At 42.4% G+C, this 16,381-nt stretch overlaps 1 protein-coding gene across 1 annotated transcript; it reads right to left on the reverse strand.

Moving 5' to 3' along the window:
• Positions 1 to 14,490: 14,490 nt before the first annotated feature.
• On the reverse strand, positions 14,491 to 15,891 carry LOC114882424. The gene has a single exon (XM_029199312.2). The coding sequence runs from the start codon at positions 15,889 to 15,891 to the stop codon at positions 14,491 to 14,493; it is 1,401 nt and encodes a 466-aa protein (XP_029055145.2).
• Between the last annotated feature and the right edge of the window lie 490 nt (positions 15,892 to 16,381).

Consider the following 16,381-nt stretch of genomic DNA (forward strand, 5'->3'; position numbering starts at 1 on the left):
TACTCTAATACTATCTTCGGATCCCAAGTACAATCGTATTTGGCCCTAGGCGGCTTCAACCTAGCTACACCCTTGAAAAACCCTCTGATTCTGGAATCATTTGCAAGACTGGACCCTTGGATCTTCCCGATAGCTGATCGGAAACAATTCAAGGTTCCGTACGAAGCACCATTTTTATATTGTATGGTCAAAAAACTCAAGGCCATGGGTACTGTAATCCGATAAGGATCAGCCTGATTGACGCCGCAGAATCTCCACCACTTCTTCAACCCAGTATTGTACTGCTTCAGTCATGACTCACTAAGCGACGATATAATAATATATGTAGATTCTGTCGGTGTCTCGTTCAATTGGAGTGCTTTCCTGATATAATTCCTGCAACCAGGGTAATCCTCGACCAAATGGGGTGAGATTCTCTGTTCAAAGATTGTAATAAATTAACATCAGGTTTGAAATAAATTGGTGATAACTCAAGCATGGACAAGTACACTGGAAACCAAGCCTGAGCTGGCCAACGCGGAACTACCAAGATCCCTCTACTTCCTTCGAATCTAATTTTTTCAAGGGTACGCAAAACAATTGAAAAGGGGGGGAAGGCATAAAAAAAATATTTCTTCCAGCTGACAGTAAAGGCGTCAATTTCGATTGACCCAGGATCCTTTTTCCACGAGATGTATTTTTTACATTTCGTATTCGTTCTGGTAGCGAAAATATCAATTTCTGGATTTCCAAACTTTGCGACTATTTGTTGGAAGGCTGATTGTGCTAACGCAAATTCTGTCTCAGGCTCTAGTCTTCGAGACTCAATATCTGCCTCAACGTTATCCTTAGAGGCTATGTAGCTAGCAAATATCCATAAATTTCTATTTTCGCACCACTGCCAGATATTTTTTGCAATTTTTGCTAACTTGGGAAATTTAATGCCTCCCTTTTTGTTAATGTAAGCAATGGCTGTGGTGTTGTCTATTCTTAATAAAACATCACAATCTCTTAACTCTTTAGCGAAGCATTTGAGCCCAAACCACGCGGCCAATAATTCCAGATAATTAATATGCTGATCTCGTTCCTCCTCATTCCAGTAACCATTGACTCTATGCTCGTTACAATATGCTCCCCAGCCTGAAGAAGACGCATCCGAAAAGATTTCAACTGCTGGGTCGAATCTCCTTATTTGATTCTTTGCCTGACTTATATGTTTACTCCACCAATCAAAGTCCTCTTTCAACTCGGACGATAGCCTCATGATAGCATCAAAATCATCATTGTTACGTTCAAGCGCCAAGAATCGTTCTCGTTCGAAGGACCTCATGTAGACCCTCCCATACTTTAAAGTTATGCAACACGAGCCCAAGGTTCCAACAAATGATGCAAAGTCTCTTATTTTACATTGTTTCATGACTCTGAAAATATTAATTTTGGATTTTACTTTTTCTTGTTTTTCTATTGGGATTTCTACAACCATTTCTTCCGAGTCGTAAATATTTCCAAGGAATTTGCACCTAGTTGAAGGGACCTTATGGCTTTTCCGTTCATTAATTAAGAATCCTAATTTCCTGAGTAACCTAACAATAACCTGTACACTTTCCAGACACTTAGTTTTAGAATTCTCAATAAACAAAATGTCGTCCAAGTATATGATTAATGTATAACATAAGCTCCTTAAATATGAGATAACTGGTTTCATGACCTTAGTGAACGTATATGGAGCCGTACTTAATCCAAACGGCAAACAAGTAAATTCAAGCAACCTTCCTTGAAAACTGAATCTTAAGAATTTTCGATCTGACTTTCTAATTGAAATCAGGTAATAGGCGTCTTGAAGGTCAATTGATGCCATGTAACAGTTAGGAGTTAATAACCGTCTGACAATTTTATCATCCTCTAATTTTAAATGTTCTGTGTCAATGAATTTGTTGAGATTTTTTAAATTCAAAATTAACCGATACGATCCATCTGGTTTTGTAACCAGGAAGATTCTTGAAATAAATTGTCCTACAGTTGGGGTTACTTGACAAACAGCGCCTTTTTTAAGCAGCTCATTTAACTGTTCACGAATCGCAGTACTTTCCTGCAATGACCACTTAGGTTCTACCGGTGGAACAGCTTGTGATACCTTGGACACAAATGGTATTTTATATCCCTTAATCCAGCTCAGGATTAGCTTATCAGACGTGATGTCCGACCAGTGTGACTGAAAATGCCTGAGTCTACCTGCTAACCCACTTACAGTCGTTACTCCTGCTTCTTCGATGCTGACTGACTGTCCTTCTGCTGTGTTGATCGACGGCTGGACTGTTTCTGCCTCTGGTACGACTGGTAAGGCTTCCGCCCGCCCGACGTCGAGTTGCGCATCCATTTGGACGATTGGCGACGGGGCGGGCGTTTCAAGTTTTTTGGCTGACTCATCTGATTCAGTTGAGTGTTAAGCTTTAAACTTTTGCTCGAATTTTCAAGAGTTTTTGCGGCCTTTACTTTTTCTTCCAACTTTTCTCTGAAAAGCCACTCATCGACGGTGGTTGCGTTAAGCGTCTATTTCATCGATGCATTAATATTCTTTACGATGAGGCTCCGACGAACACTGGATTCTACATGTTGAAGATCTGCCATGAGTTGCAGAACTCCCCACAAGGATTCTGTCAACTCCTTTGTTGGCAGCTTCTCTTCGCTTCTGAGACTCGTGATTTTAACAAGAACGTCCAACAGACCCGCTAGACTAGTCGTTACCCTCGCCTGCTTTTCAACGATTCGACTGTCTCTCCTTGTTACGGTTTCCTGAAGGCAAGTTTTTAATTCTGGATTCAATTTGGGAGGATCCATCATTAGACAATTTTCGGGTAGCGGAAATTTTTCGAGCAACCCTTTCCTTTTGTCCGCAGGGAGACCTCTTTTGATTACTTCCTCTATTCCGGCCACGAACTTTGTGTGTATGGCAGGCGCTAGCTTCCTATCCGGATGAATCCTCTCTCCTATGACCTGAAGGATCTCGGGGTTAAGGTCTGGTTCTTTCTTATTTTGTATATCTCTTGATGAGGATCTCTCCTCAGACTGACTCAATCCTTGAACAGACTTAGCTCCCTGAGCGACCTGGTCAGATTGAACCATTTGCTCTGTCAACGCCACCTGGTCCTGTTCGCCAGGGTCGCTGGTTGACGTTGTACCCCTTGAAATTACAATGGAACTATTATTCGAGACCGAACTTGCTCGTGATTCACGATCTTGTTGCGAATCACTACGATCATCATTCTGCGTCTGATTAGGACTCCTAGTACGTTCTTGACTTAAACGGCGTTCAGGACTGGCGCTGTGATCTGGATATCGTTCACGCCGGTCATAATAATAATCATAGGCATCATAATGGCCTTTTCTGCCACCATGTCTGCTAGAACGTCCATCACGATGGCGCCTATCATCACGATAACCCGGATACGATCGACGTCCGTGTTCACCATCTCTTTGATAACCTGTTATATCAAAACCAGATCGTAAATATACCTAGGTATATCAGACTTTTGCACAATTGCACTATGAACGAGATATTATTTCTATCAATGCCGGTTGGACCGACCTGATAGGTTATGCATGTCAGCAGTTGCCAAGTACGGTCGGACCGTACGTAAACTTCCATACCGATGTCGGTTGGACCGACGCGGTAAAGGTTATGTGTAGCGTTAGCATTGTCAGACGTCGGTTGGACCGACCTGATCGCTACTTGGCACATAACTTTGGCAATATTTATTCGGCGTTATAACATGCAACAGCTCTTCGCTGTGTGCGCTCGATCGCCGGCTTGCGAGCCGGTCTCGTGTGCTTCCGATTAGGAGAGCCATTACGAGAGAGCGAGGCATGTGTCCGATTCGTTTCCGTGTGCGGAAACAAAACGAGCAAGTGAGTGAATAACTCGGCTTGATGAGGTGTCGTTATTGCTGGTACGACTTGCAAGTCGGTGGGCAACACCCCCTAAAATTTGGTTAAGTGTGTTATTAACTTACCACAACTTAATTTATCTTTCTTTTGACGATCAATTTTTTTCTTTAATAGCTTGATTTCTCTCCTCAACTCATTCTCCTTGTCCTCGTCTCTTACTGAATGTCTTTTCCTTATGTACGACATTATTCTTTGCTGATAATTTCTTCGTGTGACGCGTTCGGCACAAAGAAGAAGAATGAGCGGCACGCCAACCATGGTGAACATATGCGAAAGTTTTTAGACTTGGAATATTGTGACGACATCGGTAGAGAGTAGAGGGTACTACAATTTGATCTCGAGGAAGAGGCGCGATATACAATTAAAATTAAACAATGTTACGGTTAACTCCGCCGGGGTGCCGACTCAGTCGGGGAGTCCGGGGTCCGGGTAGTAATTGCTACGGCTATTAGCGGAATAACGTGGTTTATTCTAGTGAGATAACTACAGTGTGCTTAGTCTAGGTTCGCGTATTTACAGTATTCTTATTCTACGGCCCTGAGCGTCCTTCCAATCTAAACGTTAATCTAGGTCTATGCTTACAACTACGACTTATCCTACGGCTTATAAACTAACGGGCACGGGGCGGTACCGGCAGGGTACGGTTACGGTACGGTCGCGGTACGGCGCGGCGTGGTGCGGTCGGTACGGGCACGGCGCGGTACGGTTACGGTGCGGTACGGTACGGTCGCGACGCGGGCGTGACCCGGCGGATTGCGACGGAGGCAGGCGGATGATACTCGGGAAACGGGTTGAGATGTCGCTGAGGCGGACGACCGCGGTGCGCGTCTCGTCCCACCTCGACAATCGGAAGACCGTGGCCCCGGTGGACGTTCGGATGTCGTGTACGTCCAGTCCGGCAGTCGGGATGCCGTCCGGGAGAGTCCTCGGCAGTGGCTGGCGGATACAGTAGAGCTATCGGCGGACGACCGCGGTACGCGTCTCGTCCGACGAACACTGTTGGAGGAAGTTTGTAGGAGCCCAAAAATGCAGATGATCGTACTTTCGTTGTCGCTTGTCATGAGATTAGCTTCGGAAGAGTAGATCTGCTTTTCCTCGGTTCGCGGCGCGGTATATTATGTATGCCCGCGAGGCTATTTACCTCGCGAGTTACGCGGTTCTCGCGGTCGCCGCCTGGTGGTCGCGCCGCGAACCTGTACGCTCGCGGACTCGCGGTTGCGGGTCCGCGGGGGCCCGCCATTTCGCGTTCGGTTTCTACATTACATGATGTAGAAGTGATTTGTTCCCCTCACGCCCCTTACATGAGGAGACTCCTATAACCCGAAGGCTTGATAAGGGCACGTGAGGCGGACGTAAAATTTTCCCAGACGTGACACGAGTCAGACTCGTCAAAACAGTGCAAGGGGTTAAATAAAAAAATTGATCTTTGAATCCGCGAGGTGCCAACTTCACAAAACGTAATCACAAAATTAACGATAACATCTTAACCGTTGAAAATAATTAAAAATTTCATTAGAATTATTCGCAGAACTCTTGGGGTGCTATTTAGAACTTAAATCAGCGAAGAAAAATTCTAAAAAAATTCTCACCCTCCAAGAAGGGTGAAAAATTTTTGGGAATTTTGATTGTTCCACTACAGTTCTGAGTAGCAAGAGTTCTAACGATCTTCATTACGGTTTGAAGCCCTCAGAACAATATTTTAAAAGTTCTCGCGATTTTTCGTGCCACCGTTTGAAAGGGTATAGCAGGATAAGATGGTCAAAAGTACCCTTGAGCCGATTTTACTTCGCAATGCACCATTCGATAGCTTATCCCAAAAAACCACGGTACACCAAGTTTCAACCCTGTACCTCAACCGAGAGGGTAGTTACAGGGTGAGAAAGAAAGAGTAGTTTTTGCCATATTTCTCCTATTTAACAATACGCAAAATATCTGCAAAAATTCTAAAATATTCTAGACATGTTTCTTTATGATTGTGAATTTTTTCAGATTTTTCGGTTGCAAATCTCAGGCATGAAAAATCAAAAACGCAAAAAAAAGTCGAAAAATTGAGATTTCGGGTAGAAGCTTTCGGGCGACTAGATTTTTACTTTCACAGTAGTTAAATATTACAATGACTATTATCTCCAATTTTTTTCAGATTTTTAGGTGTGGTGCATCGTACTTACAAAAATCAAAAACCGTCATTTTCGGTATATTTTGTGCGATAACTAGAGAAACACCTTCAAATTTTACATTTCCTTTATATAGTTAGTGGATTGTGTGATTTCTTATATTTTTCCGTTGGATGGAGCAAGATTTCAATGGAGAGAGTAAAGTTATTGTAAATAATTGAAAATTACGCACCTTATCTTCTAAAATATTAGAAAGTTTTTCAACGATGACGGTGGGTGAGTGGGTGAGATCTCCGACTGCGGAACCGCTGGAAACTTTTTGTCGCAGGTTCGCGCCCCAGGAAGGTCCAACTTTTTTTTCATAAAATCATTTTTTTTTTAATTATTAATTACTTAAGAATACACAATAATCATTTAGTAATGTATGAAAAATGGTTTTAAAATATTTTATCATTAAGTATTGTAACGTGATGACATCTGTGCCCCCCGTTACAATCGCTGCGCTTCTCCCACCTCACATTTCCCACCTAAAGATAACCCTTAACCCTTCCCTCACCTTACCTCTTTCCCCCCGCCCACCGGTGTCGGGCCGGTGGAGGCGACGGACAGACCATCAAGGATCACCCACACCAGGAGCTTCGAGGCCGGCGACAGACCCACCCTTCCAATAAACGGAGCAACGTGGGACTCCCACGGAATTTCCAGAAACTAAGATGAAGCGGCCCAAATTGACGCAGTGTAGGGGCCTACATGTAGCACGCAGGCGCACGATCAATCTTGCCAACCTAGAAAACAATACAAGAAAAAAGATAGTTAGAAAAAGCGCGTCAGAACACGTCTGATGAGTTTTGATTTCTAACATAAAACGCGGACCTTCTCCCAACTCCGTTCGATCCGATAGTACAAACTATATGCGTAGACGTACGCTACAGCAGACGTCCACCCGGAGCCATCTGTCGCCGAGCCCGAAGACCTCAGCCCACCCGTCACCGCAGGATGTCCGTCAGCCCCATTGACCCCGATCACCGGCAGATCGACAATCGATAATCGATCTATCCCGTTGCCAGAAGAGGCCCCTTCCTATTCACATCCCCTCCCTAAAATATCCCGCGACGGTCTCGTCGTCGCAGCGGTGCACAGTGGGGTCATTGCACGCCAAACGCGGTAAAAAGTGGTTTTATATAAATATACCCACAATGAAATAATGATTCACTAATAGTTAATGGGACACATAGGCCATGGTTTAGTGTGAATTTTTTAATCATTTGTCGATTTTTGATACGACTACATGATTTTCAAATGTTCAATCTCAAAATCATCAAAAACTATAATCATCATTTATTGTTGTTTTGGTTCTTCAAAGTAAATGACGAGTAATTGAATTAAATGTACTTAGTACGTATTTAAATTACACCAAAGTACACTTTTATATCTATGACATTTTTGAGTTATAACTAATTGAACATGTTCAGTTTTCATTTTATTTTTTAACTATGAATGCAGCGTGATGCAGTGTTCATTTTAGTTGCTTTTTGTAGAGTGAAGCCTTACCTTTTTTTTTAAAAAAGAATTAGCTGCTACTAGCTGCTACTGCAAACAATACAAAGATGATCATTTGTTTCGGTACGTGCGAGCGTTACCCGATCGCGGCACGGTCCAGCTTACGGTAACGATTGCGAACATTGTTTTGATTCTCAAAAATACATCAAAACTAGGAAAAGATGTATACATTCTATTGCTCTCGCCTCGAATGCTATAAAAGCATAAAACGATCACGAATTTAGAGCATTTGTCGTTTGTCGTTCCTAAGTTGTAAGTTGTGAGTGACATTTAGTGTTAAAGTGATGGAATCTCCAGGTGTACCAGGTAGGTAGAGTCGTCCTTGATGAGCTAGGATAATTATTCTAGGGAGGAACAGAAAATTATGAAAACAAAAATTCAAACTTTGAAGTCTCGTTTCAGGAGAAGATGGCAGTTAGCGAATAGACGACACGACCTTTTCCTAAAGCAAAATCACAATTGGCTACGGCAAACTGTCACTGTTCCAAAACCTGTAAATAAACAGGGACGACCCCGAAAACTTTTTGAAGAGCTATCCGAACGTACCAAAAGAAAAAGTGCAGAGGATATTAGGGCAAATTCAGAATTAGAGGAATTGCAGTTTGCGACAGAATCAAAGCTCCGAATGTCTGGGCAATTAGAGGCTTCAAAAATATTGAGGGACATCAGAGCATCTCCGGGCAGAGCTAAAAAGTTAAGAACAGCATATGTAAATGCAGAAAATAACAAGAGAGAGCAACTGTCAACATTAGATGCTCTACAAAAATACATTGACGCAGATTTGTCGCGAAGGCAGTATGAAATTATAAGGTCTTGTGACAGGACATTATTTCCGTCATATAAAAAATTACGTCACGAAATGGGTCACTGTTATCCAAAGCCAGAAGCCTTTCATGTGACAGATAGATGTGCCGAAGTAAATTTACAAGATTTACTAAATCATACAGCGACACGATTAGTGAAATATTTAGAAGGCGTATTACCAAGATTAGAGGAAAATCAGCGTGAAATAGAGCTAATTAGTAAGTGGGAGTGTGACGGTTCACAACAAGTGGAATATAAACAAAAATTTGAAAACGAAAATGATTCGGATGCTCAAATATTTCAAACTTCGATGTTACCATTGCGATTAATTTGTGGTAAATGCAACAATCAAAACTTAAAACTGTATTAGTTTACAGATACAATGTTTTTTTATTAAAAAAATGTTTTTATTTATTGTTAGGAAAAAAAATTATATGGCAAAATCCGTTTCCGTCATCACCTCACTACTGCCGCCCAATCCGAATAATATTTCAAAAAGAAACTCCGCATATTATCAGAGATGAAATAGATTATATACAAAAACAGATCGACAAATTAACCAATACTCAAATAGATGGTAATGTAACAACGATTTCAAATATCTGTAAAGAAATTGAAATTCTAATTAGTTACCTTAATTATTTCCGATTACAGAAAGTGCAGTGTCTATTAAACACACACTGATACTGGCAATGGTCGATGGTAAGGTATGCAACGCTGCCACTAACACGGTATCAACCATGAGATGTTACATTTGCGGAGCAACCTCAAAAGATTTTAATAATTTATTAATAAAAAAACCAGTTGATCCAAATGCAATAAAATTCGGCTTGTCAATTTTGCATGCAAGAATCAGATTTTTTTTAAGTTTATTGCATTTATCCTACAAACTACCGATACAAAAATGGCAAGTAAGAACTGAAGCCGATAAAAATATAGTAAAAGAAACAAAGAGGGAAATCCAGGACAAATTTAGAAAAGAAATGGGCTTATTAGTGGATATGCCAAAACAAGGATACGGTAATACTTTAAGTTAATATTATCAATTTTAAAATAAAAATATCTCTGTAAAAATGAATTTGCAGAAAATTAATTTTTGTTTAATGTTTCAGGCAATTCCAATGATGGGAACACAAGTCGAAGATTTTTTAGGAAACCGGAAATATCAGCTAAGATTACTGGCGTAGATATACGTCTAATAAGAAGGTATAGACTAAAAATCGTCTTTTTCTCAATTCTGCAACAATAGTTTAACTTAAAAAGACTTCATCTTGCTTTTACATTTTTGAAAAAAGATTGGTTTTGTTATAAAAATAAATTCAAAGTTATTTTGGAAGTTATATCCAGTGGGCACAAAATCAATGTGGAAAAATTCTGAATTTATACCATGGACACAGCTAAACTGTATGTACAGTTGTATTCCTGATATCCAATGACGCCAACAGTACATAAAGTTCTTATTCATGGACCATTGGTAATACAAGATGCATTGGTGCCAATCGGACAGTTGTCCGAAGAAGCGATGGAAGCCCGAAACAAGTACGTTCGGAATTATCGCTTAAATCACGCAAGAAAATTTAGTAGAGAAGGGTGCAATATGGACGTTTTGAAGAGGTAGGATTAAATATCGACTCTAATTGTAAGGTACTGCAATACGTTATAATTAACAAAAAATCGAATATTATTTAATTATTTTTATTATGAATAGGCTTCTAGTCACGTCAGACCCTTTAATATCTAGCCTTCGAAAAAATATTAAGAAAAAGTCAGAACCTTATACAAAAGAGGTTACAGAAATGTTTCTCCCAATTTCGGAAGCTGAAGAAGAAGAGGAAGAAGAAGATACGGACGAAGAAACAGATGAAGAAACATTCATTGATTCGTGAATTCTTCCGTTTCCAAATATATACGTAATTCTAATTAACACGTGTATTATTTGTCCCTACCATAAAGTCCCTTCATTAACTATAATTTCAGTTGATTTATAAGCAAGACCAACAAATTATAATTTTAAAAATTTGTTTCAAAAAATGATTTTATAAAATCACTGATTGTTAAAGAAAGAATGCACAAAAATGTTAAAGTATTGTTTAAAAGGATCAATATGCACTTAATCATTTTTATAATACTGTATTGTTGCCTAAAATACCCACCTGCACAAAAGTTTAAAGATTCAAATGAATTAGAAGTGCCTAAAAAATGAATTGTAAGAATTGATATTTGCTACAAGTGAAGTTAAATAAAAGCATGTAAAAAAAGTAGATATATTGTAGGAATTGTATCAGGAGTGATGTGGATTGACCCAGATATATATTCGAACTCCAAAAAATTAAAAAAACGGAGTTAGGTATATGATTTCAACTATAAAATGTTTTCTGCCGCGTTTGGCGTGCAATGGCTCCACTGTGCGGCGACGATGAGCCGTCATTGAGTCCTAGGCTAAGCGAGTATAGAGAGAGCGATTTGCGACAGTAATTAGAAAGCGATTGTAGAGATGATTTTTTTTGAGTGAAGGAGTGAGTGTGAGAGTGAAACGTCTTGGTGAGTCCTTTACGATATCCATTGTGATTCTAAAGTGTTTGAATTTCGGCAACGGATATCTTTTCCGCCCGCGCATTGTTCGAAATTTATACGAATTTTACAAATTACCTCCTCCAGAAATCCCGACTTCAGTTATTTCCTCCTACGCGTCACGTAGACGGACCTTCTTGTGAACCCTTTTCCGACCCTTGAGAGTTCCCTTCCCCCAATAATCCTCTTTGCGTGCTCCCCCGCGAAACATTGTACGGACGTAAGTGCCCGAAGTCCCATCCCCTGTAACGATCCCCAACTTTACCCCTGTTAATATGCTCGTGTTTGCTTCTAGAGCATCCGAGCCTTGTAGGTGTTTGCACGTTTGTGCCAACAAATTTCTCGAAGGACCACCTTCCTTCATGCACGAAGGATAGGACAAACTATTGGATTCGTTTTGGTTTCAAAACTATATGTTTTAATATGTTTTACAAAAAACTACTATGGTAAGTGTACGTGCCTAGTGGTGTTATCTAGTACAGAGCTAGTCTTATTCTAACGCTTGTGCGTGAAATCGCTTACGAAATCACCTCCGCAAGGTTGTCTTGACGGGGGTAAAAATGCAGTGACTGGTGGAAGGAGTATGATGTTGGAGAAGGATTTTGAAGGGGAAGCTATAGTAAGTTCCTAGTGGCCAAAATAGTTTCTGATGGGTTTTTCCATTCCCGAAGAACACTCACAAAAGATTCAGCGCCTTTTCGACTCTTGACCGTGGCAGGTAACAAAGTTAGGAAACTCCTTGACTGTAATAAAGGCATGTTGAAGGTAACGGGCTAGAAGTTAGAAATGCAAAAACTCGAGAACTGATGTGGACAATAGATAGAAAATTAAAGTGAAAATCGCGGAGTCTTTATGGCTTCATGAGTTTATGGCTGCCACGGCGAGGTACCGACGTCCCGGCAGTGACGGTTGTAAAAAAGGGCACGGCGAGACTGGGTCTTATGGCTAGTTGGTAGTGACGTGGAAATTAAATCTATGGCAGGCCTAAACATACCGCCCACCTTGAACGGGTTCCGTTCAACACGTTCGATATTGCTATACAATGACTTGATATCCTAAGAGTTTATAGTGCTAAAGTAAGTCTAGAATAAGAAATTAGAATATTGCTAGTTACAATGAGTTATAGGATTATAGTGATGAAAATGACAATTACCATGAATAAACTTAAACAATTACAATAAATGCATCCCCATACATAAACACATATATAGGCTTACATCTATACAAACAAAGTGCTGCTAAAATTCAATGATTAATTGGTACAAAGATTAAGTGAATGCGGGGGCGAATCCTTGGCTTGCTCTGGATCTGCATTTGGTAGAATGCAGATTCTCGTTACAGGCCTCTTGAGGACACCATCGGCGGTACGGAGTGTGACCACCCTAATGATACCGTCAGACCCTGGGTGCAGCTCCGTGATACGGCCGAGCCGCCATCTCGTTGGCGGTAAGTTGTCCTCCTTGATCAGGACCAACGCATCCTTATGGATTGTCCCCGGAGAATTCGTTCGCCACTTATGGCGCTGCTGGAGTCCATGCAGGTATTCCTGCTGCCACCGCTTCCAAAAATGCTGGACTGTCTGCTGGATCAGTTGGTATCTATTCAACCTCCCTTGATTGAGATTAGTGATGTCGGGCTGGGGTAGGGCCATCAACGCATCTCCGATAAGCAAGTGACCAGGGGTGAGAGGATTAATATCGTTCGGATCATTGGATAGAGGATATAGGGGGCGTGAGTTTAAACATGCTTCAATCTGCGTCAAAATGGTGTAAAATTCCTCGTAGGTAAGTCTTTGTTCCCCAACTACCCGTTTCAGGTGTGTTTTGATTGATCTTACACCCCTTTCCCACAGCCCTCCGAAATGAGGCGCGTTTGGCGGTATGAAATGCCATTCTATATGCTCCCTCGCTAGTGAATCTATTACTCGATTATTGTGCAAGTCCGAATTTAATAGTGTACCCAGTTCTTGTAGCTCGTTTCGAGCACCCAAAAAATTTCTACCGTTGTCGGAGTAGATGGTGCTGCATCGACCTCTACGCGATATAAATCTATGTAGACAATTGAGAAAGGCGTCGGTTGTGAGGTCGGTGGCAAGTTCAATGTGTATTGCCTTTGTAGTGAAACAGACAAAAAGGCATATATACGATTTTCGAGCTACACGAGCGCGTCCCGTTTCTTTGATTAGAAAGGGGCCTGTATAGTCTACACCGCAGGTAGCGAATGCACGAGCCGGGACCACGCGATCGGCAGGTAGGTTGCCCATTCTATATGGCGTGCTAACGGGATTCGTTCGAAAACAAGTGACGCAGTCGCGTAATACCTTTTTTACTAGCCGCCTACCTGAGATCAACCAGAACCTGGCGTGAATGGCCGCGAAGGTCTGCTGGCAGCCAGCATGCAGCAATCGTACGTGTTCATGTCGTATTAGCAAAGTCACGAGAGGCCCAGTTTTGGGAATAATGATTGGATGTTTCTGGTCATATTCTAATTGAGCATTTTTAAGCCGACCGCCCACCCTGATGAGTCCGTGTTCGTCAATGAATGGGTTCAAGGAGATCAATGTGCTATGCTTGTCAATTGGCCTATTTGCCGTGAGATGTGCTATTTCTTTACTAAAATGAGCCTCCTGCATACTACGGATAATTGCTCTTTCTGCCTGTGAGATTTCTGACGCTGTCGGCGGACAGCGATGATAACCGTTTCCCTGAACTTTCGTTGAGAATCCCTTGATGCGAGCATTTTTAATAAATCGCAAACAATAAGCCACTACGCGGAGCAATCTTGTGTAGGATGAATATCGCGAAACTATTTCAGAAAATGGAGGGAGTGGCGCGTTGGAGGCAACTAAGTGTATGACGACGGCTTGTTTCTTCTCCGGGATATCGGCAATTGTGGCCTCAGATGAAGGCCATGTTTCTATATTTTTCGAGAGCCAGGCTGGCCCGTGCCACCATAAACTATTGTTTTTTAAATCTAGAGGGGCAACACCTCGTGATAACAGATCGGCGGGGTTACTAGCAGAAACCACGTGCCGCCAATCATTAGCTGACGTGGTGCTCTGAATTTCCGAGACGCGGTTAGCTACGAAAGTTTTCCATCGGCAAGGCTCGTCCCTAATCCAAGCTAATACTATCATAGAATCAGTCCAGTAGTATTCCTTCATCGAGTCTATGCACAATGCAGTTCGCACCTTACCTGCTAACTGAGCTAGTAATAAGGCGCCGCACAATTCTAAGCGCGGTAAGCTTATTGTCTTTAGCGGGGCCACGCGGGTCTTCGCGCATAACAATAGGGAGGCCCAGGATCCGTGGCCTGTTCGTGTGCGCAGGTATATAGCGGCCCCGTAGGCCCTTTCGGAAGCATCCGAAAACCCGTGGAGCTCTATGTCTTCCTCTGACTCAACTAAAGCCCGTCGCGAAATTGATAATGAAGCGATATCATGCAATTCACTCCGAAAGGTGCACCATTGCGTATGAATTTCTTGAGGGAGACTTTCATCCCAACCTAACTGAAGCTGTCAAAGCCCTTGTATTAATAATTTTGCTTTAACTATTACAGGGCCTATGAGACCGAGCGGATCAAAGATTTTTGAGATTTCAGACAGAACAACCCGTTTGGTAACCCGATTTATCGAAACGCTTGCGATTGAATAACTAAGTTTGTCCGTGTTCACCGACCAAAGTAAGCCTAAAGTTTTTGGGTCTTTGTCTGCGGGTTTGATTTCTACCGTGCTGTTTGATTCCGGCCCGTCGCAATTGAGGATGGTAGAATCGTTGCTCGCCCATTTTCGCAGGCAGAAACCTGCCTGCGCTAGGACCCAGGTCAACGACTCCCGCAATTGTATAGTCTGCTCGACTGTTTCGCAGCTGGTTAGCAGGTCGTCGACATAAAAATCGTTTTGAATGACGGTGCTCGCGTAAGGAAATGCCTGTGCGTAATCTCGTCCTACCTGCTGGAGCGCGCGGGTCGCTAAGAATGAAGCCGATGCCGTTCCGTAGGTCACGGTATTCAATTCGTAGGTTTTGATGGGCTCGTTCTCACTGGAGCGCCAAAGTATGCGTTGAAATTTGCGATCCGCATTCGTAACAAGAACCTGCTGGTACATCTTTTCTATATCGGCGGATAGTACAAAGCGATGTTTTCTAAATCGAATAAGGATGGTGACAAGGTCACTTTGTACCGTCGGTCCTACTAATTGTGCGTCGTTTAGCGAAAGTCCAGATGACGTTTTCGCCGAGCCATCAAATACAACTCTAACCTTCGTTGTAGTACTAGATGTTTTAAATACCGCGTGATGCGGCAAATAATAGCACGCGTTGGAATTATCTATATTGTGGGTGGGGACTAGTGACATGTGGCCTAGAGCCTCGTATTCGTTCATGAAAGCTAAGTAGTGAAGACGAAGGTCCGGATTTCGTTTAAATCTCCGTTCAATGTTTAACAGGCGCCTTTTTGCCTGTTCGCGCGATTCTCCTAATTCGTTTAGACGGTCGTTAAAGGGAAGACTAACAATGTAACGCCCATCTGAGTCGCGGACCGTGGTTTTCCTAAAATGTGCCTCGCACTCGCTACTAGCCGCGCTCGTCGAGGCTGATTCGCGTGAATTTACTTCTTCTAGATCCCAGAAGCGCGAAATCGAAGCATCTAACTGTGCATTTGTTATAGCGTGGCAGGCTTGAATGGGTTTGGTTGATTCTCCGGGCCAATTCAAACTGCCTCCTAACACCCAACCCAGGCGCGTTTTTTGCCATACTAGATTGCCTAATCCTGCCTTGTGCTGCCCGATGCACAACAACTTCCAAAATAAGCCCGCACCGATCAAGAGATCGATGCGACCCGGATGCTGGAATTCGGGGTCAGCTGGCGTAACACCAAGTGGTATAGGAATACGCACTTTATTCAGAGGAATGTTAGGCATGGCCTCTGTAATTCCTTTTATTACTAAGCAAGGCAAAACGGTCTGAAAAGAGTTCCCTTCCGAAGCGATTTGCAATTGAGCCTTGTACCGAATGGGATTTCTTGCTCCCGCCAAGCCGCTAACACTCATTTCAGCAGGTGTACAGCGTATATGAGCCCAATTACAAAATTCTTCGGTAATAAAATGAGCTTGGGAACCTACATCTAACAATGCGCGACACCGGTGTCTATTGCCTTTGTCGTCTACTACGAAAACTACGGCGGTTGATAGAACCGTGTGTTACGTTGCGCGGCGCGAGGCGAGCGCGCAACGTAAAGTGAATTGAAAATTTAAAGGAAAGAAAATTGGAAAAGATCGATTGTTAATTTTCCTTGATTTGATTGATCTTTGCGATGAGAAAGGTCTCGCTGCCACCAGCTCTGACCGCGTATGACGCGTTAACGTCCTCTACGATCAGAACAATTTTTAAAAGACGGAAATTTAGATAGAA

This window comes from Osmia bicornis, chromosome 1 (assembly GCF_907164935.1).
Source record: "Osmia bicornis bicornis chromosome 1, iOsmBic2.1, whole genome shotgun sequence".
NCBI lineage: Eukaryota > Metazoa > Arthropoda > Insecta > Hymenoptera > Megachilidae > Osmia > Osmia bicornis.

Coding starts and splice junctions, on each gene's coding strand:
- LOC114882424 (XM_029199312.2), bottom strand. CDS start 15,891: ATGCCTAACATTCCTCTGAATAAAGTGCGTATTCCTATACCACTTGGT.